At 36.7% G+C, this 27607-nt stretch overlaps 2 protein-coding genes across 2 annotated transcripts in view; one reads left to right on the top strand and one right to left on the bottom strand.

Annotated features, from left to right (window-relative positions):
* Positions 1-27607, bottom strand: part of Gycbeta100B (guanylate cyclase soluble subunit beta-1-like) — a 112161-nt gene that overhangs the window by 35322 nt on the left and 49232 nt on the right. The window contains exon 3 of the mRNA XM_076624460.1: positions 13195-13281. The gene's annotated coding sequence lies outside the window, so the exon portion shown is untranslated. The remainder of the gene's footprint in view (positions 1-13194; positions 13282-27607) is intronic.
* Gycalpha99B (guanylate cyclase 1 soluble subunit alpha 2) overlaps positions 20784-27607 on the top strand; it is a 48194-nt gene continuing 41370 nt past the window's right edge. Inside the window, exon 1 of the mRNA XM_033345223.2 lies at positions 20784-21966. Within this exon, the coding sequence (XP_033201114.1) occupies positions 21727-21966 (240 nt within the window). The 5' untranslated portion in view covers positions 20784-21726. The remainder of the gene's footprint in view (positions 21967-27607) is intronic.

Genomic DNA, 27607 nt, shown 5'->3' with positions numbered 1-27607 from the left:
TTTTCCAATCAAATCCAAATCACCGATTTCATTCGACTCGCACAACTACGTTGTCGCGTATTTCCACGCAAACACCTGAAGCGTCTTGGTAACAAGATAATCAATAAAAGCAAGGTACTCGTTAAGTGGACATTACAGTCGGCAAGTTGGAAGGATAGTCGAGAATGGATGATAACAAATGGGGACGACTACTTTAAATCGTGAATCTGACGGAAAACTTGAAATTGAAAAGCCGTGTCGCAGCGTGCTTTCATGAATCGATTCGTTTCAAGTACGAAACAAAATTATCCGCCTCCTTTGCACCCTCCCCCTTGAAAATTAATTAGTCAAGGACGTCCTCGTAATTTGGGTCCTCCCGCCCTCTTCCGAGGCGATGATGAATAGCGTTCCGAAGTTAATTAAAAATACCATCACGCATCGAATATCGATGATTCTGTGGACGTGCCCGTCCCGTTGTCCGTCTCCGTACGCTTTCGTTTCGTTTGAACGCTAGCATAGAGACCTGGCCTGCACACGGGCCGGAACGTTCGGGATAATAACGCAGAAATGACCGACGTCATTCGATGTGATGCATACCAATGTATCATAGTCTACCTTCCAAAGGATAGTCTGATCAGGCAGTGAAGTTAGGTTGGAAGAACAATATTTTGCAGGAATTGAAATATATTTTTTTTCGATACAAAAATCGAATAAGAATGTAAAAATATTTCTACGTGGAAATAACTAAAACTCAATAATAAACGTATTAAAAAAATATATAAGAAGGATATAAAATGTAGATTTTATTTTAAAAAATCCAGAATACTAATATGAGATTGTGTTTTATTATTACAGTAGAATAACTGATATTCCATTTTACTGATTTCAATTAATTTCATTTTTTATTAAAGAATTATAGATAGTTGCCGCTATAGATTCTACTTCTCAACGGATCAATATTGATAATAGTACGAATAAGCTGCTTAAAGACTTACGTTTAACTCTGCCCTTTAGTACTATAGGATTTTCATTATTTTTAGCATGTGGTAAAGATAATTGTGGCATTCAAAGGTCACAGAAAATGTAGAGAAGAATGATGATATTACGAACACGATTTTAAATTTACCTTAAGATCGTGTTGCGCTGAACGAACTTATGGAAGTAAGTTATTGGTTTCTTGAAAATTGAACTTTAATCGTGCGCTTGTGTAATGAAATTGAGAAATTCATAAAAAATAGCTTTAGTTTCCGAGAGATTCGATAGCAAGAATCATTTATATAAAATCTAATGAAGTGAATTGTTTGATCTTGGAAAGCTTAAACGAGATGCCTATAAATATTGATTTTATATAAGGAGGAGGCTAGATTCCGACTAGTCCCTTGTCAATTTTTATAATGAAACGACGTCACTCCATCGGTGGAACGTGATCATGTTAGGCTATCCCACGACGACCATCAATTTTCCTCTCCTATGATCTCGTTCAACGGTGAAGATTAATGTCGACTTTCGCGGCTTTTTCGATCCTTTCTGGCCAGCCGAGCGTTCCCATTACGTTTCCCGATCTACTGCTTTGCCTGAGACGATTAGACTCGCAACTCGATTGAAGTTCGATGTAAGTGGATCAATCGACATCGGTTTAACGCTGTTGTTTGGCAGGCTCGTTTCACCGCAGTCGAACGTTTTATTTCCGCTCGATCGAAAACCGAGTTCCCAGGATCAACGAAAGAATTCATGGCTCTTACTACGGTATCTCTTCGTAAATAGAAAATTAATTCGTTCCGTTATCTTTGAAACTTTTACGTGAATTTATAAGATATTCGCATACGAGGAAAGTTATTAACGGATAGCAAACATTGGCTGTCAATCGATATCGTATATTATTGGCATTTACTGGAATTTTTCGTCTTTTATCTAAAATCAAGGAGGTATTAACTAATACTCCGCTACAAAACACGTAAATATAAATATCTCATAAATCACGATATCCAATAGAAATGGCAATTAAGCGAGATTTCCCGATAATCGCACAAAACTCTCGACATCGCTGCATTGCGAATTAATATTCGCCACTTTCAACGTTTCCGCATAAAGTTGCGATATATTATGATACAATCGAGCGATAACGTCTAAATAAAATGGTACATAAAATGATTCGGAAAATTTACCCCGTCGTCTGCCGTTGATTCGAGTAGAAATGTTTAGGGATTGTCTATCACCATATTTTTCATGGATCGAGACATACATATTTATTTCGTGGAACCGACCATATCGAAGCTTTTATTTCCACTCGATAGGAATCGAACGACGAAAATTTCGAATCGTAGAATCCTATCTTGGTTGCAGCAGTTTCATCCGAATGATCGGGACTGGCTTTCCTTGAATATCGTCCGCTCGTAGAGAAAACCAGATTCTGGGAATCTAATAATTGTCCTGCTGTAGGAAATGTGAACATGTATCCCGGTCGATACTTCGATAGAAATGAAAGGGTGGTTGGGGTGCATCGTGTGCTAACTCGTGGTTAATTAATATGAAAACGAGACGCTAATTATCAAGGGAGTGCAGCTATGAGCCACTTCTTCCGTTTACGCCTCGTTGGGTGCAGCGTCCTCGATTGGAATTGCAAGGGAATAAGCTTAGGAATATTTTAATATATTCCATTAATGGAATGAAACAAAAAAGAATAGAGAGAAATACTAAGTGTACATGAAACGCGTACAATGTCGAGGAAAGTGTGTCGAGATGAGAAATGCTTTTTTTCATTTCTGCATGCTCGTAAAACTATGTTGAGTTTAGTAATGCAGTAATAAAACATATTACTGAAAGCGCAGGCATCGCATAATTGCAACGTATAAAGCTGGAAGATAAAAAAACACGAACATCGAAGCGATAAGACCCCAACATGCTTTATAAAAGTTCCATGTAGCTAGTGTTTTTATCAAAAAGATCCATTCCCCCGTTGTTATGCATTCACAACATGTATCTTCGAAATATGATTTACGACCCCGTAACCCTTTCCTTCTTTAATGTCATAGATCGTAGTGGAACGACCGACTGAAACACCACCAATATCAACTTATCATAGCGCCAAGACGCGAATCATATTTTCGCGATACGTTGTCGTTGGGTAAGCGAATCACGCGATTTCCGTGATCGATATCCGCCGCCAAGCAGAAGCGGCGAGACAAGAATGCGAAACACCGTGCCATTTGCACGCGACGAAATTGTTTCGTAAAATATGAAAGTCTGATGCGGAGAAAAATTGCAGACAGTTGTTTCGAGTAATGTTATATGAACGTTTTCTACTTCGTAATATTTTCTGTGTTACAAAAGGACGGAATGTAATACGTTACACGGTACTACATGATCTCGCGCATGAAATCTCCTGGCAAAGCTGGTAGAAAGTGAACTGCATTGTGTACTAGTTTTTAATGCGTGTTTTGTCTTTTTATGTTGAGGCAAGAGGAAATAAAGTGTAACTCCGCTGACATATAAGTTTCTAACGTGAGAAATAGCATTTATCGGCTTTGTTTTCTCTTTTGCCATTAAAGAGGAAGATATACGCGTGTATTTATGCATGTAAAATGCATAAAATGTACGATGAAGATGTGCAAGATGTTTACGAAACTATAGGAATTGCAATTTTACTGTGATCATAATAGGAAGAAGAGAAAGTACCGAAGGATAATAATTTATCATGACGTGTAAATATATTCATAATTTTTATTACATACATTCATAATTTTAGTTATACCTAATACTTTCCACTATATTAAGCAAAATTTAAAATTATTCTAAATTGTATACCATTAAAAGTAGAATTTCTATCGTTTTATAAACATGGTATCATGATTTTGATCATGGTGTTTTGAGTTTTGTTTCACGTTTAGTATATCATGTTCTATTTTGTATTAAACATTTATACGATTCCGGGTTTATAAATGAGTCGGATGAATATGTCATGTAGTTTCTACCGTGCACCAATTTTTCGCAAGTATGTTTTAATCGCAATATTTTATCGCCTTGACACTGGTATTTTCGATAAAGCGGTCAGAGGAATTTTACTATATATTTTTTTCACGAGCAACCAACAGTTACTGGACGTAAATTCAGAATTTAGTAAAATATAACATAATTCAGATTATTATAAAATGGCTTGGTCGACGCTTCGTTGAATATCTTTCAACGCGGACACTCGGGGTATGAGTTCGTGTCGTTTATTTATTTGCGTTATGGTAAAGCCGATACAGCTTTTGATAATGTCAAGGAGCTCAAGAAGTTGATGGTAGCAGGAAATAAACGCTGCGGCGACTTTTGCTAAACCTCTGTTATCCAATGGGAAATCTTGCACGTTCTACTATAACTCTTTCTCACTCCTCCATAGGGAAACATCTTTCAATACTGTCTCCCGTGGATGCTCGTGCGATTCCATGGCCTGAAAGAATCGTTCGACAAAATATCCCTTGTGCTTCTGCCTGTTCCAATCGTGCTGTGTATTGGCAATATCGTCAATACATAGCTGCCATTTAAACGATTGGCGTGAGATTTTGCAGAGACGTTGTAAGACACGCAGTTACCAGTGAAACTTTGTTAAGAAAAGGATAGTTCTGGATTTATAAATTTGTAACGTGCAATGAATTTGTCAGAGTAAAATACTCCTATAGAAATTCTATGAATGTCAAAAACTTCATTTATATAAGAAATTATAAAATTGAACAAATTTTAGATTGTAACACGAGGTTAGAGTATTGTACAATACTATACCCTACATTATTAGATGATTGATTGGGTGATTGAGGATCATTACAAAATAATGGACAATATTAACAAATAAATTCTCCATAATCAGACGATAAACAGAGGCATAACATCTAAAATATTCATTACTTAAAACAATAACTATTTAGCATATTGCTTATTGATCTCGTAATCGCAGAATTTCCGAGTTGAGGTTGCAGTGGCCGGGAGAACGTTCTGTAAGCACAGTATCTATCATAAACCGCTGTATAACCGCGGAACTCGCTTTGGATCATCCCGTAGGAGTGATGCTCTTTTCGAAACTATGTAACCAACCTTGAACTATCCGTAGCTTTCGAAATCGATTCTGGAAAATCCATCCTGCGTCTTGGTAGAAATAGTTATTTCCTGCCACAAGGAACTGTGCTCATTCTTTTCATTTATTTCAGTCTTTGAACTAGAGATATACACAAGTAGCACCGAATTTATCAACAAAGGATTGCATAGCAAACACAATTCTAGAATGTCTTTGCCTAACTATCCGATTTATACAAATACATAATTTGACGTAGCTTTCGCTAGTCTGGCATTTCATTTAATGATCTCGTGGTAAAAAGCTTTCGCTTCTCCCTATAATTGTGCATATCATACAAATCTGAATTTCTCGCTTATTGTCGAATGCCACTAGCGTCCTCACTCGTAACTTGGTTTCCAAACTCGGCTGTCTCTGTGGTTGCTGCGGTTCGTTTCGCTATCCATCGAAATGCACGTGGCTGTTCCCACACAAGGCGAAGACACTTCCGGTTTAACATCGTTTATGAACTTAATGTGGCGAATTCGTATCCGGAGATACTCATCGTGATAAGCGTAGGAGTTAGAGATTACATTAATGCGGGATTAAAACCTTCGATATACGCAAAGATTACTACCAAATCCCTTGGATTCAACATGCATCGGAGAATTACAGACAGAGCAGCTTTTTCCAACAAATTAGTTCGGAAAACAAAAAGCTAAATATAGAGAGGGAAAAATTCAAAACAAAATACAAGGGAGATTTAATAGCTCAAACGATCAATCCACTGCTACTAAAATATGGTTAGTTCTCCACAGGAGTTCTATATCTTTTTAGTCAGACATATTCTTAATTTAACTAAAAATATTTATCCCAACCTCGTTGCTTACAGTTCTGTTCATCTGTTCATCTGTTCATCTCTAGAACCTAGCAATTAAGAGGACATAATTAAGCGAAAGCAACATTATGTCAGTTACGAGTATGTTAATCGATCGATAAGGTATACTTCGATCAAATACGTTTAATTTTCCATTTCGTAAATGCATGCATTTCTATATCCGAAACAGCGTTCTGCGCAATTGAAGTATTTCACGTCACTAATGCAGATTCAGTTGCCTGTCTAACGCCATCTGAATCTACTACAACTGTCACTGAAGTCACGAGGTAGATGGAAGCAATCTTAACATATTGAAAATCATTTCAAGTCCTATTCTTTGAGATTCGCGGTGAAACGATTGCAATATCTATTACAGTATAAAACATCTATTTTATTTATATTCGAAGACTCGTAATAACTCGCGTCGATTCCATTTCAACTAAAATTAGCCTGTTTCCAACTATTCTCTGTCAGTGTTCAATTGTTCCAATCGTATTCGTCGTGGTCCCTGGACACGATTCATTGTAAAAAGATCGGATTGTTCTCGTTGCAGCAACGTTGACTCGTTTTCAAACTTCTTTGCGAATGATAGTCTTGCATAATTAGATTTATGCTTGAAAAAGGTGAATTTTTTGCAATTACGACATTCTACAGTCGTTCTTCTCGTCCGTATAAAATTTTATTAATTCGCATAACTTCGCGAATAAGAGCACGTAAACTGCTGAGATATGTCGAACTTTGTGATTGGATTTCGCGGCACGCCGACAGCGATTAAATATTCCTCTACTTTGACTAGGTTTGAGTAAGGTTGCTCAATTTATTGTATGTGGTTTTCTTGTACTAATTACAAACAATTCAGGAACTTTCTATACGAAGGACTCGTAAGATAAAACTCTGAATTGCAGTTCGCGCGTATGTGTGTCAATAGAAAATTATAACGGCTTTTGAAGAACTTTGTCTTTTTTATATTTATAATTAGAAGGCTTATAAAAGTTTGATAGTAATTCAACTACTTGAAAAAAATATGTGCGCGTAGTCGGTACAACTTTGGCAGAAAGAAGCGGACGATTTAAAATTTAAGAGGAAGTCAAACGAATTAAAGGGATCCGAATAAGACGAACGAAACAGAAGGCACGTTTGTTTGAGTCAGGAAAGATCTATGTAAGTCAAGCTAAGCTTGGAGTGGCTCGGATAAAGCAGGTGTCTGAACAGGGTCGAGCAAATCAGATTAATTCAAAGAAGTTCTACGAAAAAAAAGAAGGAACGAAGCTAGAATGTAACGGAAGGTCCAAGATAGGAGAGAAGACGAATTAAAAGGTATCGGGAAAAGTTCGAAGAAGTCAGTAGACTGGACTATGTGAAAGCACGTCGAATAACATCTAAGTGAATGAGAAGAAAGTGGAAAAACTTTGCCAGTACCAGTGTGTGTATGTGTGTGTGTGTGTATTTCTAAAGAAACAAATAAATTTCCTTTGCTCAGTGATGTTGTTGGTGTTTTACCTTCGTCATTCACAGATACATGTCTATTGTACTTTCTCTAATTAAATTTATATAAAAAAAATTGTTTAACTACTTTGAATTACTCAAATTGATGTTTGGAAACAACTTTTCCGTATGATATAACGAGAGTTTTATTATGTATCGATGAATCGATTTATGAATTTCTTAGATTTGTTTTATTCTATTTCTTACGCCTAAAAGAGGCATGTAAAGATAGTAACATAAAATAATACTTACAACTATCTACATGAAAGTGATTATTAAGTTCCTTTGGACGTCATCTGTAGCTTTCAAGTCTCTTGAAACTCGTTTGTAGACATTTCTCAAAGCGATAATTACAACCCTTGGAGTTATGAACGAAATGAAGGAAATTTGTGAAACGTGACTATTGTAACAGAGGGCGTAGAGACTGCCAGTTATTTGGCATGATGAAAAACGAATATTTGATGGAAAATAGATAGTATTTTTACATAGAATGCAAGATCAGAAAAATATATATCAACTATTAAACGTGTATTTAAAAAAAAATTGACACAAAAATCTAACTCTTTCACGATATTACATTCTAACCCGTAAAAAAGTATTCGTATGCGCATACACTGACGACAAAATCGAAACGAACGAAAATTAAACATCATCCAATATTTTTTCTCGTTGTATCCAATTACGTTCACTGTTTTGACACTTCAATTAAAGTAAACCGCAACAAATACAAGTCTGCAAATATAAGCTCGGACGAAATTCGAGGAACTAGTCCAACGGCCGCAAATGGTGAGTAATTCGAGTTGATACAAGCGTTAAAGCGTTCCGATAATTTACCTCTTCGGCCAAAGTCCTGATAAAGCGAAAAAGTGTGTGTGAGAGAGAGAGAGAGAAACAGACAGACAGACAGAGACAAAGAGAGACAGAGAGAGACAGAGACAGAGATTCGAACTTGGTTCAGATTTATCAGAGATCGGTTCCACAAGGTCGAAGCCAATCAGTGCAGGTCTCACAAGTACATAGGTGGAGGTTAGACTAGTAGAAAGTTGTCGGAATCGTTCCAGATGAATCAGGGTGAACCGAAATAGTTTGAGGTGTGTCCAGCCAAGTCAATGAGGGTCTAGGTTGATCGGAGGAATTCAGATAAGTCGCACCCAGTTCTACTTGATAAATAAACATGCGTGGCAAGATAAGACTATTTGTTAAACGAAAGGGCGCAATCACTTAAATTGAAAAGCTCGTGTCCTTCTTGCGTGGGATTTCTTAGGTGTTAGCTACTCAACTGTAAAACATTGAAGTTAGAAGTTTCTATTTTTATAAAGCAAGGTTAAAATCTTAAATAGAAAAGGATGTTGAGAGGATTTCTTCGAAATCAAAAGCTTCCAGCAGATGTTACGAAGGTCCTATAGTTTCGCAAGTGTTCCTCTTTAAGATATTGAGATAGGTCTCAGGAAAATGTTACTTGAACTGATCATAAGATGAAGATCGTTCGGAAATTATTTTTAAGTCACCAAAGACTATCTAAAGCACATTTGGAGATCGTCGAAAATGTCGTTAAAATCATTATATTATATCGTAAGGTAATGTTACAGGCATTAAAGGGGAGTTGAATGTCGTCAAAACTGTGCCTCGGTCATTGTAACGCTGTTGAAACTTATTTGAAGGATACTCCAGATTGTTTCAAAGGCACGTCAAGTTCTCCCAAGACCTTGTCATTAGTCAGTCACTTATGGTTGTCCTAATATCACGAAAAATGCTTTCTTACTTGAGATTTCTACATTTTCATCACAGCCAGACTCGTCTGGGAATCATTTTTCTTGAAAATCAATCGGTTGTAGAAAAATATTATTTTTACCTTCAACGGTATTATTACAATTACTAATAACCGTAACCGTATACATATAATAATTTCACAGTCCAGCTTAAAAATGTAAGAGAGAATAGAAGTCAATAAACGTCTTTTTATTTAAACTGCTCCACTTGACGTCCATTAATTCTTCCAAAACGTTTTCATGCCACAACCTGTCCACATTCGACCAAAATGCACAGCCTCTTTTAAATATTTCACACTTGCTTCACATACACTTACATCCACTCGTGTACCTTTAAAAACTCGTGCATATAAATGTAATACACGGGTATAAATGAAAGAGGAAAAGATAAATCACGGTTGAGATTGAAAAGTGTTCAAGTTTGTGATACAGTCAAGACATTTGCCCAACGTTACTTATGCTAGAAAAACGAACTATTAACGAGAGGAATGTAAAATTGTATTCATTTGATTTAAACCCTTTTCGCCGGCACAATACCTAGCCTCGCCAATTGTTCCATTGTATACCGGAATTGTTTAATTCGGACGAATAATCCTCGACTCTCCAGTTATTAGACGTTCGATAGGAATCTAAGGAGCCGAAAATCGAACATCCCTCGCCCCATCCTTTGGAGCATCGCCAACTATTGTCCATGATTTAAGTTTCTCGCTAGCCTTAGGCGAGATTTGATTCATTGTCGGATGAAACTGTCGTACTGAAAGTGTACGCGTGTAGTCGAAACGCAACGATTCCATTGTCGAGTGTCATGGGCAGGACTCGTGCAGAGTTTCGTCGGCTCTTGCAGCCCAATCAAATTCAAAGTTCCGACGCGTTACGACCGTTCGAACGAAGTATAGTCGAAAGTTTCTCTCTCTCTCCCTATCTATCTATCTATCTATCTATCTATCTGCATCTTTGTGTGTATGTGTCTGTGTATCTGTCACAAAGCATCCGAAATGTGAAGGCGTTCGTATATAAACGCTCCAAGACCATCGTTCTAGTTGAAAGAAACAACCTGACTACCGGAAATGGAGCTCTTACGGCACGTGCCTGTTCGGAATGTAGCCGATTGCAGTTTCTAGCTTTCCTCGTGTAACGCAACGAGTTAATTTCCAGGGCAGGAACGGGGCATGGAAAAGCTGCAATTTCTTGCACCAGCTGAATATTCTGGAGCTTTCGAGTCCAACTGAAACGAAGCGGGATCCTTTCAGCCTATACTCACTCGTCAATATCACTCGATAATTTTCACGCATTGTTTTGGCAGTTCGTATAGAAATTGAATACTTTAAACGCTTATTTCACGATGTAAAGAGTAATTTTAATTACTTCTGTATTCTGTCTTTTTAGAGTTTCGTTTTGTCTGTGTGAAACCAGTGAAATACACTATGTTATAATGATCTACATTACTTCCCATAAATTTAATGATATCTGCGAAAATTGTAATGCAACGTGAAGTTTCGAACTGAATTATACATTCAAATAAGTAACAAGAGTATAGAAAATTTCAGAGAATCAAGGAGATACGTAGTATAAATTATAATATCGCGCGACACAATGATTTAGTTTGGGCTACGTTAAAAATCATATAGTTGGATTTAGAGGGCAGTTCGACTTAACTCGAGATGGAAATTAAAACGCATAGTGCGTTCCATTTGACGAGGTGTAATTGCCGGTGTGGAATGTGTACACATGCATGTATCAAAATCGATATTTCTTCTTGACAGCCGTTATTGCGACAAGTTCCTGTTGCAAATTTCATTAACCGTTATATCTGACACGGGATATACCTACAACGCGATGGTGGAAAGCTACACCGATTTCCCACGTAATTTCTATCATTTGTACCCATTACAATTTGGAAATTTGCCGTTACACGCATGAAGACTGGACGTCGCTGCTTGGCATTTTTGCGCATGAACTACCGACTTGACTGTTTATTTTTTATCGCGCTGAGCGTTGAAGAGTTAGAGCCTCAATTTATTACTCCGCTAGAAATGTCAGAACCATCTGATATAGAACAGAGTTGTTTCTCTGTTTTACATTCCTATAACCTATTTTTATTTATGGAAATTATGTGCCTTTGTCCAATGAAATGAATATTTTTATGAAAAATGTGCTTATTTAAATGTAGAATTAAAACAATCAAAGAATAGAAGATACATAGCTAAAATATTGCTCAATTTCCTAAATAAACGTTTCTTTAGGTAAATCGATATGTCTACTATTATTCCTGTGTTTGTTTTGAACCAATTTTAATATCACTTTCCTAAAAGAGAATCGTCTTCCGAATAATAAATATGATACCTGGAATTTGTTAAGTTCACTGTGAAATCTTTAACGATATACTGTCAAAAATTTATTTGCCAAATCTTCATTATCTCATTTATTATTATAATTGTCTATACGATACAGACTAACAATAAAGCTATTATATGTTTCGTTCTTTAACTCATTATCCATAATATCTCTAAACATGCAAGAACATTATGATCTCTCAGTTCAAATTTGTTTAAAATTTATTCGTTTACGTGCCGCCGGTTCGCATGTATCGCCTCAATTTTCAAATCAGTTATCGAATCGTACCTTGCCCCGTATTTACCAAATGCAAAGTAAATAGGCAAGTAGACGAATCACGTACTGCCATTTTGATAACAGCGTTTGGGAGCGAACTTACGAGGACCTCGTGCACGCTGTTCAAACGTTCCCAGGACATTTGCTTTCTGTATTCCTATTTCTCTGCGTCACGTAGTGGTCGAGTTTGAGGATCCGTGCAATGGCTAATAATTCTCTTGGGTAATGTTCCCCTGTACGTTTCGCCACGTCTCTCTCCGACTTCCAAGAACGATTTTTGAACACGAATCCCACGAGGACTACATATTTTATAATTCCTGCCCTCGTTGATCTTCACGAACAAGATAAAGTTCCGAAACTTTCTATAAGATATTTTATCGATTCCTGTAGAGACTTATACAAAGTGTCCTTCAATAACGGGAAAACAGAGAAAACAGCTTATATAAATAGGTACACATGTATTACATTTCCGAATTATGAACTGTGACTTCCGTACTGTAAACTACTATAACTGATTTCACTAACAAAACTCATTGCATGTGCTTTTTATACGTTAATATTTTATATGTTAAATAAATACCGTAGAATTTCCTAAATACACAGGAGGATAAGCATTAACAATAGAAATTCTCCAATTTCCTCCTTTACCTGTAATTCTTGAATAAATATGCAGATAGTTAGGATCCACATTCGGATAATTGGATTGGAATTTAGTTTGCCTCATCTACTATTATAATTGCAAGCGTATAATTAAAATAACAATCGTCATCGTCTAATTTAGATAAAAATTCCACACGAGAGTTTAAGAAATTCGGCATTGTGTAAAATCTTCTTTCAACAAATCGATTCGTATTTCTGACCTTTGAAAAATTGCATCACTCTGTGACACAAACACTGCAGTCTTGAGTTCATGTTAAAGATAACGGTCGTTTTCGTCTGTTATCTACAAAGTAAGCAGCTGCAACTTATAGGAGCAGAAAAACAATTTTACTTTGAGAACACAGTCGAGTACGATATTTTCGTGTGAAACAGTTATATGTGAAATGTTCACATTGCTTTTGCATTGGTCGATCGTCGCTGAAGTACCCTGCATACGCGATTTCAAGAGTAAAACGAGCAACCCTGTTTGAAGCACGAGCCAGTTTATAGAGTTCGTGAAAAGGATTTCTATTACAGACACGAGGGCTATGCAATTAAATCTTCGAGCTCGTATGTCGCCATTTAGTTGGCCGCAAATTTCTGCATTTACCTTCTGCCTGCCACGCTCCTACTATCCCATTCTGCTGAGAGATTATTGCGCCGGTTTGTATTTGCTGCCTGCATTATGCTTCGCGCTTTCCATTCGCGTATCTCGTAAAATATTAACTTCTTAATGAAAGTAATACCAACTTCATCCTGCATGCAACGCAGCCGTCCGTTGTACTTGGGAAAAATTAAGCATCACTAACCTAGCTTTACACGAGAGCGCTGAATTAATTCCACCACTGCACCATCCTGGCCCTTTTGACGCGATTGAAGGAATTGAAACGTGAAACCTGGAACAAAGATGATATTTTTAATAATTACTATTTTCAGCGTCTTCTCGAATGTATTTTTAGTGATAAATGAAACAGTAGAACTTTAGTATTCGAATTAATACAAGAATGTAACCGTTTCATAGAAGAATCATTGAACAGCTGAGCATCTGTCTTTTCTTGTATTTTAAATTATTTTACATTCTAGAAAAAGTAGTATTACTTAAATGTAATATTATTCCTAAGTGGTACTAACTTTTTATATGAGTCGTTTAATGCAAAAGTGGTGTAAGTCAAAAAAGTTGATTACTGTATAATGAGGGATAAAGTAAAACTTCTGTAAAGGGTCGAGTGGGCGATTCTCACTTATTCTGCTATCCACCGAGAAACTAATGAAGATATACTTACACCGCGTTTGCACAAAACAAAATGAAAGTTACGCTTCCGAGATGTGGTGTTAAATCAAATAGGCAAAAAATCGAGTCACACCACTTTTGCATTAAATGGTTCATATATCCCATTTCGTTTTATATTTTTAAATCGAGTTAACTTATACTGGAATTTGGTTTAAACGTATACTGTTTTAGTATACTTTAAATACAAGGTGGCGGAAAAATTATGTTTTGAATCGAGCATCGGATTCCGAATTGAAAATTTAATTCCGAAATAATCCGATTCGACCCATGCTGATCGCTACCTCACCCAACCCGGACCTCTGGCATGCGTCATTTCGGGTACCCGCACATTCCTTGTATTCGCATAACGGAGATTCTACTATAGGTGTTTATTACCTTTATGTATTGCAAATATGACCTACGAACATTATTTGTATTATAAACTATATATGTATATTGCTATTATCAGGTTCACCGGAGAGTCATTATTGTGAATTGATTTATTTGCCAAATACATTTAAACTAAATCAGGATTAGTATTGCTAGATGTGTAGTACTTAATGACAGTGTTTCGTAATTTATAAATTGCTAAATGAGACGGTTGTAGTAAATTACAACATAAATACGTGTTTTAATTGCGATGGTTTGGTGTAATATAAACTACATTGGGTTTAATCATGTGGTCTGCTAAAATTTATTCTAGTCAACTTAGTAATCAATTGTTATAACCATCAATATTAAAGGATATAGTTTCTGCAATTTAACGTTTACGTAAATTAATAGTTTACGTTATAACAAAAATTATATTACACCGCTTTTTTAATATTTTATTCGAGATGACGTCGATAAACACATTTTGTTCAAAAGTAACAAGTATTTCTATTGACATAAGAATAAGAGGGTATACTCGACAGAAATATATGTCTGAAACTTCCAGTATTGTTTTCTCTACCTAAAGTTTCAAGTATTTCTATCGTTGTTTACGTATCCCGTGTGGCAGAAGTCGCTCACATTAATTTAACGTCTCGCCACGACATTGTAACAATCCAGAAAAAGTATCCTCTGTTACTTTTAATCTCTTCGAGACTTCACTATTATCCTCGATGTTAAGGATAACATAATAATTTTTCAACAATAGCAATACGCCGATGTCCTTTCCCTTATTTTCTATTTTAGCCCATTTCTTTATTGATAGGAATGGCTCCCAAAAAGAGATAAATCCAAGGATTCGACAGTTTCCAAAAGTTCACGTTAAAAACATTAAAAAACCAATGATCTCCTTTTTACACTGAAATGTAAATTTTTGTAACGCAGAAAATGTAACTGTGCACGCGATTTGCACCAATTTCGATTCTGATCACAAATGTAGTAATAAAATTTCCATACAACACGATGCATACATAACTATAACAAATTCGCATCAAACTTGGAACGCCATTCAAAATTCCATTAACATCGACGTACGGTCAGCCCTGTGGAATAAACTCGCTGACATTAATCTAATATCGCAGCGAAACCACGAACGACGAGCTATAAAAACTTTAGCCTTTGTTGTCACACTGTCATTCGATTCTTCCATCTCTCGACTACGCTTCTTCTTTCCATTATACATCGAGATACAAGGTTTCCTCCTTCACCACGATATACCAACTAATCACATTAGTGAATTGACAAATTACAAGTTGTACATTAAGAACTTCTATAACACACACACACACACACAGTTCACCAATTTTACTGCTGACTTATAATTGAAAAATTTATCTATGTAGAACTTTATCATCAAACTTTTCACTTTACGAAAGAATGAAAAACATGATAAAAACTAGAACTACTTACACTAAAATACTAAAACTATGATATGAAATTTGTAAGAAGGAAAGCAAAATGAGAATTACGGGAAGAAGGCACTTACTATTAGAAAGGAAAAGCAAGCATCATCCATATAATTTACAAAATTCATTCAAATTCGCAAAAATGTAGAAAATTTATTAAATTTCAATAAAAAGATATGTGTTAATTAACACTCTGGTAATTTTAATTATTAATTACATTAATTCCACGAATAATAACAATTTAATTACGCAAGAGGATCCAGGATAGAACTAAATTGCACAGCATCTTACCTACTCGAAGCTAGAGAGAGGAAGAGAGAGATAGTGGGACAAAAAAATTAGTGACCGCTAATTAGGCTACATCGATCTGGCTGTGCGCGGTCTCAAGTAGTGCAAGCGTTCGTATATAGCGACATACGTGACACAGAAACACGGTAGAGATGTCACGCTGTGTTGCTAGAGAATTCTCGTAGCGATTTTAAAAGTTTGTTTGTTTCGATCGTAACAAACCTCGTTGTTTCCAAGCACGTGCGTCGTTTACGGAGTTTCAGAAATTACTCCCTTCTGATAAGACAATGAATCCGATCTGAATCTATTTGTAGCTACAAAGGAGACCCGTCACGTTTGTCTTTCTTGTACTCTGTTACGTGTTTCTTCGGATTTTACTGTTTACTGTTATAGATACATTCTATGCATAGGAAATTTCCAGTCGAGTTTGTCTAAGAGCTGCTACTTCCAGAAAACGCGTTTATTTATTTCTACTTCTCTTCTTTTCGAAAAAGGGTTTGTCTACGTGTTGCGAATTGTTTAGTCTGCTACCCCGTAGGTTTGTAGAAAGGAAATGTTTTGTTTTTTAATGGACCGCTAATGAAGTTGAAAAAGTTAAAGTGACCTCTAAAAGTTATTTTTCGATGAATTCAAAGTTTGTAATAATGAATCATATCGTAATTTTTGTAAACTAAAATTGTTTTATTAATCGCATTAATAATTCTTCGATGTAGTTCTCTACGAACGCAAGGTTGAAATATTCTTACAAGTAGTAATCTGCATGATTCCAGTCAGACATGCGTATATTTTTCAAATATAATTTATATTTACAAAATATTTCTGACTAATTGGTTTATCATGCTAACAGAGCAATAGAATTTTAAATATCTAGTTCTAATTATTTTGATATCTGAAAAGAGATCTCGTTTAAAATTGTTGAATACCGCCTGCCATCCGAAAATCACACAGTAAATTTAGCTCCGTACGAACGATATACTCGCAAATAGGAGAATATTGCGAAAAATTTACGGAACTTCGCAAACAGTCTAGTCATGCAATTTCCGTAATGAATAATAGCAAATTAAATACTGTAGAGAGTGTGACGTGCACGCTGGCTACGTTTCGCTGCGTGTTATTGAATATTGTTTGACCATCAGAGAATTCCATTAGAGGTACTGAAGCATTAGATACACCTACTTTGCAAGGTATTTTATTTTCTCATTCTCGCCAACAGGATTCCTCTAACAATATTCAGAAACGTTGGTTTCAATTACACACGTTCAGGCATTTTTCCCGTGAAATTACCTTGGAAGTACGAACCTCCACTACTAATCAAACGAAATGAGAACAATGATGATAGAACTTTTTCGGTGGAATATAAAGAAAAGTTAGGAGAAAAGAGATAACGAAAGGCAAAGCACATATTTGGCAACGACAGGGTAGAATTCATGCTGTGAGCGATGTTTTTGTGATTTAAAGAAACGTACATAAAGTTTGAAAATGTCTTCTATCTTGCATGAAAGTGTTATTATAGTATCAAAACGTCCTTTTTGAATTTCTCTAGTATACTGACTCAAAGATTAGAATATTTCATCGACAGTCTGATCCTTTGACGATTAATATTCTTGGAAACTTTCAAAGCTTTGCAACTGATCATCGTTAAAACAATGATATCAAATTTTGCAATATCATAATGAGCGAACTAATGCAAAATATACAGTGCAAAATGTACTTTATTTGAAAGGAATGACGATATTAATTTATGAATTACTCGTCGATTATTCAATTGAATTTAACCACATGTTCGCGTTTAATCACATGTTCGAATTTAATCACAATTCCTCATTTACCTATCGCAAGGTAGAGTTTTTCTCTGTTAATAAATATCACTGAATAGAAGCTGGAAAGTTTATATAAAGCGACGAGAATGTTTATCGTACGCTGAAATGTCAAATAGCTATTACTTCTACTACGTAGTGAAAGTTACGAACTAATTAGGCTCTGACAATAAACTTTTGATTATTACACCCGTAACAACCGAGTTCGGCTCGTAGTATGTTTAATTTTTGACTTTTCCTGAAATCAGTTAGCTAATTTACACTGTAACAGAATTATGTTGCAAAGTTCTCCGCAAATCAGCCAGTCAAGTTGCTCTGTAACAAATGCGTTTATTTTTATTCGGAGAAACGCGTTTATTTTACTTCTATCTCGCTACGTCTCTCCCGAGACTTAATGTTAAGAGTCTCGAACACAAAGACGGTGAAGCGTTTCTCCTTCGGATAAAGGTTCGTCCCGCCTGCAGGCAGAACAGAGTTATTAGAGTTACAAAAGAATCTGTCGTTTTAAGACATTGCTTTCAAGCAAAATGAACTAACCGCTCGCGAATTCGCTTCGTCATTAAGTGTACAATGCAAAGAAAGTACGTGTACTTGAAGATGCTAAGAAAGGCTCTCGAAACAGGGAAAACCATCGAGGTCCGAAAAGATAGAGGAGTAGAGGATGGAAGTTATTACTTTTGGTTTGTTTTGTGGCTTTCGACTTATTCTTTCATAACAACTTTCGAGCCATTTGACAAGAACTTCGATAATCAATGGCTACTCGAGAGATTATTTCTGAACAAAGGAAAGTGGTTAATTCGTACCGAGACCAATTCGGTAATTGCTACTGCTAATAATTTCCTCGGAAGCGTAATAGTTCACAACGAAATCGTTAAAGCTAGTTTTATGATGTTAAGAATAAAATAATTCTTCTAATGTATTTCCGATTTGTACTATATATTGCTACCATTAGATGATGATATCCGAGTTCTACTTACTTCTGTTTTCTCTTCCATCTTTTGATATATGATATGATATGTCAGTGGAAAATTTTTGATATACAGACATAATTTTCTAGTGAAATTTTATAAATATATTCTCATCTGTTAAGAGTAACATCTCAAACACGACACCATCGAGGGGATATTTTTAAAATATCTGATAATTATCGAGGCAGAAATTATTAGCCTTAAACTGTGGTAACCCTTATCCCTGTCTCTTCGTCAATGTTATTATAAGTTTTACTACCGCTAAAAGGAAGTCGATAGGAGGAAATTTTAAGGAATGACTCGAATATGGTCGCTACCCTCGGTGTCCGTGTAACTCTATAATGGACCAGAATATTAAAACTTATGGAAGCGCAGTGACCTACATTTCCAAGAACAGTCACTACTTTCACATATATTATATTCTCTAAGATTCCTCATAGAGAGTGAAAAGTCTTAAAAGAAGATGAAAGAGAGGAGGACGGTAAAAGAGAAAGGTTGCTGGGCGTGTGTATTTCTCTTCTATTCAACGACCCCTCAACGTTTGTTAAATAAACCTCCCACTGACGTTCTCGCTACGTGAAATATAGGAAAGCTGGAAGCAAATATACATCTGCGAATTCTTCCCTCTTTCGCCCTACATGCACGACCGTAGCTCGCGGGTCAATTTTCTCAAGTCCTTTGTTATATGCCTCGCACCCAACAAACTCGACCCCCTCTTGCATATTCCTATTCGTCTCTCAAGTACACACACATATACACCGTGTGCCTTTGTACATAGCTAGAAAATAATTAGGGTCTGCCATTTTTAGATAATGCTGAAACAGAATATCAAATATTATAGTCGATATAGAAAAGATTTGCATTCTTACGGTAAGTGTCGTTGAATTAAGTATTTGTTCTAGAAAGAGTGGAGAAAGACTTAAAAAATGCATAGAAGATTATTGCATGATATAAATAAATATTGGAATAAATATTGTACCCTGAATTTTATTCCAGATATAGGCTTTATGAAAGGTTTGTTCCAAATATATTAAATATATAAGATTAAAAAGATTTGCAATTTTCATACGTGAAATATAATATTAATAAAAGCGTGCAAAAGAAGATGAAACATTTCTTTCGTGCAATTGCCCTGAGCCTGTTTTATATGAATCTTCTTTTACTGCGTCAGTAATAAAACTTTAAACACGTGGGCATAATGAGAATATTAAAGATAAAATTTATATTCATATAAAGATTTTGTATTAGAAGTAAGCTTCGAGCATTGGTTTTTGTAATGCAAATATTAGAAAATGAAGCTCGGCATTCGTATAGCGTTTATTATTGAAATCGAGCCACAGGAACGACCCGGAGCAGCGTTTGATTATGCTCGCCTGAAATTGCAATTTACATTTAAAAATTCAATTCCTTGCTCAGCAACAAAACCATTTATTCACGCGCCGCTGTATCAGATTACAGGATTAAGCAGATTCTCTTAAAACCGAGACTGCAAACTGCAAACTGCAATTCCAAACAAAATTCGTTCCCTAACCTGAATATCTTCTCCACATCCCAGACCAGCTGGCGATAAATTTCCCGATACTGCGATACTAGCCTCGAGCGTTAAGCTTGCACTGTTTATCAGAGAAGCTCTCTGCTGCTAACAAAGTTCCATCCAAAGGAGCACAAACGGGCTAACACGCTTTCTATTCGACGTATACGTCTGTTAAGACGTCGTGTGCACACGGCATTCTACGGAATTGTAGAAACGTAGAAGGCCCAGGCCAAATTTCATCGACAGTCGAGAGTCGTAGCTGTCAATCGGCTGTTTCGAACTCGCGTCGACGAAACGGGGCCACGAAAAGAGTTGGACGGGGAAGATCTCCGTAAATTCTGGTTGGTAGAACGAGCAGAAGGGATCGAGAGATACCGGTGACGGGAAAAGCTGGCAGACAGGCAGGCAAGTAGGGCAGAGGGAGCAGGTTTTCGTTTGCGGTTGAAAGAGCTACCAGTAAAGAGAAAAAGCCATTCTCTCTCTCTCTCTTTCTCTCTTGTTCGGTAGGTCGAGAGGGGCTGAATATTCGCGCAGGCGTTTCTACCACCGTCCATCGTGGCGCCTTGACGCTCCTCGCAGCTCCGCGTCCCGACGCTCACCCCGCCAATCGTTTCCACTCCACCCCGTCTGCCGCTTACCCCCAAGCAACCAACACTCGGCGCTGCTCGTTGCGCCTCGGTCAATCCGCGACTAGTATGGCGCTACGCGCTCCGACACGCCACCGTACGTAGCGTGCTTTCGCAATCGACGACAGATCGTGCACCGTGATACACGTTGAAAAACGGTGAAACACGCGCGAATTATTTTACTCGACGAACAATCAAGTAGTTTGACTGAAAAGTCGGCGGAGAAACGAGTTTCCTCGCTTCTTTGAAGGAAAGAAAGAAAGAAAAGAAAATATACGAGAAGAAGTTGACTATCCGTCGCGAGAATTCAATTATTGTTTCGCTAGTGTTCGTCCAGACTTGACAGATAAGAATCGAGTGATTGATAGGAAGATAGGGAGAAAAGCGTGAGCGGCCACTGACCAAGGGGTTGAGAGCGGCTATTTAGGGGTTGCTACTATGTAACCGCGTGCACCAACGCTTATCCGGTAGTAGCTCGCAGAGAACGCCGCGTGTTAAGTGCTGATTGCATTGCGGTGACACGAACTGCGATAAGCGGCCGCCAGCAACTGGTAATAAGTGAATTTCGTTTACAATTAGAGAAATGATAGCGTTGTTAAACGTGGTCTGGTGCACGAGGCCGGACGGAAGTCGCGGCAGGTGTCTGACCCGGCACGAGCTCTAGGGCAACGATGCGAGTGGATCGGCTGACACGAAAACCAGACAGGACAGAGACGAGCAAATACTGGACACGCGCGTTGTTTCGTTGAAACGTTGAAACGTAAAGGGAAGATACCGCTTCGTTGCCGAGACGAAGTACGAGCAACGTCAAAAACGAGAGAAGAAAGAGTGGAGGAAGTGCTATCAACTGCACAGTTGATCGCTGATAAACATGAGAGTACCGCGTAACACGCTAGTGTTCATTTAATGCGACCTAACGATCGAACGATTCACACCGCGCGCTAGAGTTCCCGTAGCCCGCATCGCTGACAGCGATCTCCACGGCGGTTCATCGATAAACAACATGGCATGTCCTTTTTCACGGGATCTCTTGAAGGCAGGCCGCGACAAGCAGACCGTCAGAAGCGACAACGATCGCTCGAGTATCGCCAGATTGGGACAGAATGGCGGTAGCAAGTCTAGACAATCGTCCTTTGAAGTCACGTCGTTGCTGATGAGAGAGGAAACCGAAGATGCAGAGGATATGCAGACCTTGAACCTGAAGCATTTGAGAGCCGCTGTACTCGTGCTGACAAATCCATCGGTATCGTCTTCATCTATTTCTATGTCACAATTAATTTCACGACTTTTTTCATAAGAGTACAGTAGAAAACCGAAATTTTAAAGTAGATACAAAGCTACCGTTATTAAGCGAGATATTCGCGCGCGAAAGTCAAGCTATTGCTTTCTTGGATTAGCGAGTTGAGAAATCACACGCTTGAGAAAGTTGAACGCAGAACCAAGTTTAGGTAAGACGAAGGCAGGGGAAAGGAATTTATGCGACTTCCCGCTTGTCGAGTTTGTCGCCTTTCGATAAATTTTTCATGAAACTTGGAAATTCAATTTTCCCGGGTTTCTTCTCTTCATCTTTCGGTTCCCCACGCAATTATTACATTCAAGGCGAGCGATTCAGGATGGGGAGGTGTAATAAGTAGAATGTTTGGAAGTTGTAGGTACATGTGTGATTTGTAGGGTGATAGAATTCAGTAATCGAAGCGTAGAATTCTTGATAAATACGCGGTGCGGTTATAATACGAGTCTCTGGAAAGAGAAGCCTTGGTTTTTGTTCTTCCAGAGGGAAATTGAAACGAACTTTGCAAAGTATGAGTTATTCATGGATTTCTTTTACTTCAGTTTCCTTGAATTTCCATTCACGTTGCATCGAATCTTTTTATTTCCTTTTTCTTCGTAAAATATATCTATAAAGTTCGCATGAATTGAAAATTTAATTAATACGTATGAATATGTATATGTATATTCTCGTTAGTAAAATATTTATTTAAAAAAAAATAACAATCATTTAAAGTTAACAGTGAAATAAGTTATTGCTGTAACTTTCTATACATATGTCTGTACAAAATTGTATTTGGAAACAATTCCAGTTTAAAATTAGTGTTTGTTTTGTTGATAATTTGATGAAATTGTTGTATAATATTTATTGAGACATTTTTGTATTATGGTTTCTTCAAACTCAGTTTATTACAGTTTGCTATCTATCTTTTATCATTTGAAAAAAGAGTATGATGTCATAAAGCTTTTACACAGATACAACACATCAAGACAGAATCTGTAGCAGATGTCACCATTATCTTTGATTTGTATCACTTTCCGATGTTATCCTACGTGAGCTAGCAGTTTAACCGTTTCTGTCCAAGGTACAAATTGAAAGCAAATTATTCGCAAATATAGACATTACTGCATGTTCCAAATGTAACAGTTTTCATATATTCAATTTTTTTGTCATAAATTATCCTTTGTACGATGGTGGATAATTGATGTTTTAAGTGATAGACGTTCATTTAAACGTACGCATTTTTTAATTAAATTTCATATAAAATTAAGTTCCTTTTACTACAGTAAAATAGTACAGTAAAAAAGATAGTGAAAATTATACAGATGGAATCTCGCTAAAAAACTGCACTGAACATCTTGTCAAAGTCAATATCAATTAATTTACCGTTTTACTGAAGCAGATTTCATCGCTTTTAAGTCATTAATATTTGAAAGTCAAAGCTAACTGAAGCAGAAATTCAGAAAAATAAAATTTATAATACAGGATGTAAGAAAGTAACAATTGTCATCTAAACCAATCCATTGTTTGTTGATTCATAAGAAGAGGGCGCCAACGTCTGATCATAAATTTTAATACTATTTTCGAAACATGTATCGAACTTCTTCCTCTCTACAAATCACTCACCGCATAATACCAGATACTCAAAACTTTTCAAGTTATTTACTTTCAAAGTTTTCTACGTGCCTCAAGTGCAAGTTACATCATTCGCCTATATGTAATTGTCATATAATAACCATGCTTCGTATCATGTCGCCACTGGAATCTCCGTCACTTCTTCCAAAACTGGAAAACATATCTTTTCACCAAAGAAACAAAATTTCTTGCACTATCGACGCTATCATCGTTCATCCGAATGAAATTCGTATTTCATCGGAACAGAAAAACGGTAAAGAAATGCATTTGTTGTTTTATAAGTGCGAGATCATCTGGTAACAGAAAACGGGAAAACGAGGAAGAAAACGATTTGTTGATCGTTCTCGGAAGCGTTTCATTATCAAAGATAAAATCATCGAGATCGTTCGCAAAGAAACACGAGCAACATGCCCGCTTGTAGTACAAATTAGAATTTTGACCTCGGGAATTGGGTCGGAAATGTGCAATAAACGTATACGGAGGGCTCCCCTGTTTTGCTGCCAGCTACAAAAACGCGGTGGAAAATTTTCTGTCGTATGGCGAAACCTATTCCCCGTTTACCGGAGGCCAAGCGGTGTTCCAGAACTCGCAGAAACCTTTTCGCGCCATCGCACTCGATAAAAACCAACGCGTAATTCCGATCGCTTATCAGCCCTCGAATGATCGACGAGTCCAACGTTCGACGAATTTCGCTAACTTTTTCCGTTTCTGCGATTTGCGCTATATGTCTTACTGAATTAATTTGAAAACCGTTTGAATTAACGTATGAAAGATCGTTTTCGCGATACAGAATTGATGTGTGGTGAAATTAAAAGAAGTTTATTGCGCGCAAGATATTGAAATTTGGAAGAATTGTTAACCACAGAATAGCAAATAGCAATTGCTAAAACTGAGTCTACGTGTTTGTGTCATTGTTTTATTGTATTTTATCTTTTAAGGTAATCTCGTACATAAATTTTATTTTGCAATTAAGTAAAGGTAGGAAGATAAGAAATTATGGTCACGATCTTCGTACAACGATTATCGCGTCCGCATCGCAATTCTATATAAATTATGAAGCTATGTATGAGAAAAGTACTCGTATATTAAATGATAAAATGTTTAGAACTATAAAGTACATTATAAAACAGTTATGAAAACTATACTGTGTAACAAAATTATGGATACTATAGAACTAGCGAAACTAAATTGGGAATCACGAAATCGATCGTCATTATTAATGTAATTTTTTCTTTGAAGCACCAGAGCGTATTATATGGAATAATAGGGTTGCAGTTCTTTGTGTCGAATAAGCCAATCATAGTCGTTCAGTAACATTTGAATGATAGCAAAGCCTTTTCACGATATTTGATTACTCCGCGCCTTAGACACCTGAATTACGCTGTCTTTTCATAACTTAATTATTCTTTTATATAGAATTAATAGAATTAATATTCGGAAAGAAATGAAAATTTGTATAATACCGAAGTATTGGTTATTACGTTAATTTTCTAACTTGTTCTTCGAATATCCAGCCTCTGTTTATATTAATTACATTGCTCCGGATAACCTTTTTAATAGGTTCATTTTGTAGTTATCCCGACTTCGCTATTCTACTTCATCATCTCGATAAAAGTATCATTACAACTGGAACAGTATCGAAAAAATGGGCCTATGAAGCGACGCACAACAAACTTCGATTCTAAGTCACATTTTAATGTAGTATTCAAATATCTATTACAAGATCAAAAATCTTATCAATATAATTCCATAAAAACAACTTAATCTTTGTTAATAATCGATGTATTGTAGATATTTATGAAAATTCATATTTCTACAAACGTAATTAAAAAGTGAGACGTTAATGGAAACTTATTTCACTTGCTAGGTATTCTAAAGATACTTTACTTTGGATATTTTTTATATTTTTAAATATTATATGCATTCTGTGTATTTTTGGATACTGAAATTTCCAATAAAAAAAGTGAATAAACTTGTTCGATCTAATGATCGCGGTCAAGAGGAGAAAAATTTAATTGTTGGAAAATTTATTATAAAATAGGTGAGAGTTTTAACGAGAACATCGTTCAAAGCGGAACGAAATCGCCACTCAGTAAGAATGTAAGAAGAAAGCTGTGGTCATTCGAGACGAACCTCCGTGTTTTTTCTCCCTCTGTTCGTGCCATGAAACTCCCATTAGTCTCTAGCGCATCAATCGAGAAGAATCGATTCACTGTTCGCTAGAGAAAATCTTGGATAAAAAGGATCTCCCAAACTATTGTGAAATATCCGTGGCGAATATTTCTCGACAATAGATTCGCAGCATTATATTATAACATAATAAACGTAGCGATTTATGTGCTATTTCACACTAACAAGAAAAGTCCACGTTACAAATACACGATATCACGTCTTTGCGATTTGAAAAATAGAAATCGTAAAAAATATCGATGCCAAAAGTGAATATTTTCAGTCGCGACATGTGATATGTGCGATTTTTTTACTAGAAATTTACTATTGAAAATACATATAAAGGCCAATGCAGGCAACCGATGCAACGTCGTTGCGATCTTGCAACGATGAGGCTGTGCAATTCAGTAGCTTTATATTTCCAATAGCGGGATTGAACGCTTGTATGCAATGCATCATTAAAAATATAAAGCTTCCGAGTCACCTAGAATCGTTATTGCAAAATTACGACATAGCATCGTTCATCTGCGTGTAATCCGCGAATTTCTAGACATTTTCCTCCATGATGAATTTACTTCGCTCTTTTAAGCATGTTCTTTTCTACCGTTACAAATTCGCAGAACAATAATTAAGTATTTGATTCGACAGATAAACGTGACATATTTGCGAGTAAAATTTTGCATTTCAGTATAAACATACAGCGAAATCTCGTTGTCACTGCCGATACTTCGAATATTTCGCGTTGGTCTATCCGAGGAATTCTTAACGCGGCAACGTTCAACATTCGCGAAACAATCGGCGTTTCAATAATTCGTCTCTGTTTAGCTGCGAAAGGAGAACGAGAGAGAGAGTGTGAGTAATGCGAGCTAACACGTAATATGAATTTCAAATCAGAGGCGTCCTGTTTGCTAAAATCGCGCATATTGCCCTACACGTTTCAGGCTACGAGCACTTAATTCGAATTTGATACTTCGAACTTCACTTCGGGTCGATTTCCATATCCAATGTCCGACAAGTTTTCAATGGCTAACCACCAAGGATTCATATTCATGCTTCCCCTTTTACCGTGCGGCATCATTCCCAAATTTTTGCCGAGGTCACTGTGTTTCATTTGGAAAATATTAACGTGTATCCTGATTATAGCTATTACTGATTTACGTTTCACGAACAGTTCGTCGCATCATCTGTTCGTTATTGTTATATCATATTATTTATTTGCGTACTGTCCACAAATATATTCGCGAGACATGGTGTTATCATGTACAGTAGACAAAGTATATGCAAATTGCAGGCAGGAAACATGATAGACAATTTTAAAATTCAATAACGCATTAATTCATTTCGTATTACCAAAACGTCCCTTCGCTTGTTTGTAATATCAAATATGTATTTTTACATCTTATTGGACATTTAAAAAATGATTCAGTATTTGATTCCAATTTTCATGGATTTATCACCTATCTTCAAGAAATTTATATCTACGAATCTAACAAATTGTAAGACGTTAAGATAAGTAATGAAAATAAGCTTAACATTTACAAAAATGAAAAAGTGAATTGTTCGCCAGTAAGCACATGCCTTCACCCAATTGTAACATCGAGTCGTCGCACGAGCGGAAGATCTTAACGTCGCGTCGCGTCCTCTAGAACTGGGACGACGCACAATGCGACAGTTAAGTGAGGATTCGGGACGAAAATTAAAATTCCCATGCCACATTCACAGACCACGTTTGCAGACAATATTTGCACGATAGCAGATTAGGTTCGAACATTCGCAGTCCACGTTCACACTTTTGCACGTTCTCACGTTC

The sequence above is a fragment of the Bombus vancouverensis genome, chromosome 2, assembly GCF_051014615.1.
Source record: "Bombus vancouverensis nearcticus chromosome 2, iyBomVanc1_principal, whole genome shotgun sequence".
NCBI lineage: Eukaryota > Metazoa > Arthropoda > Insecta > Hymenoptera > Apidae > Bombus > Bombus vancouverensis.
The sequence above is the reverse complement of the archived record's forward strand: the minus strand, read 5'-3'. Positions and strand labels throughout refer to the sequence as shown.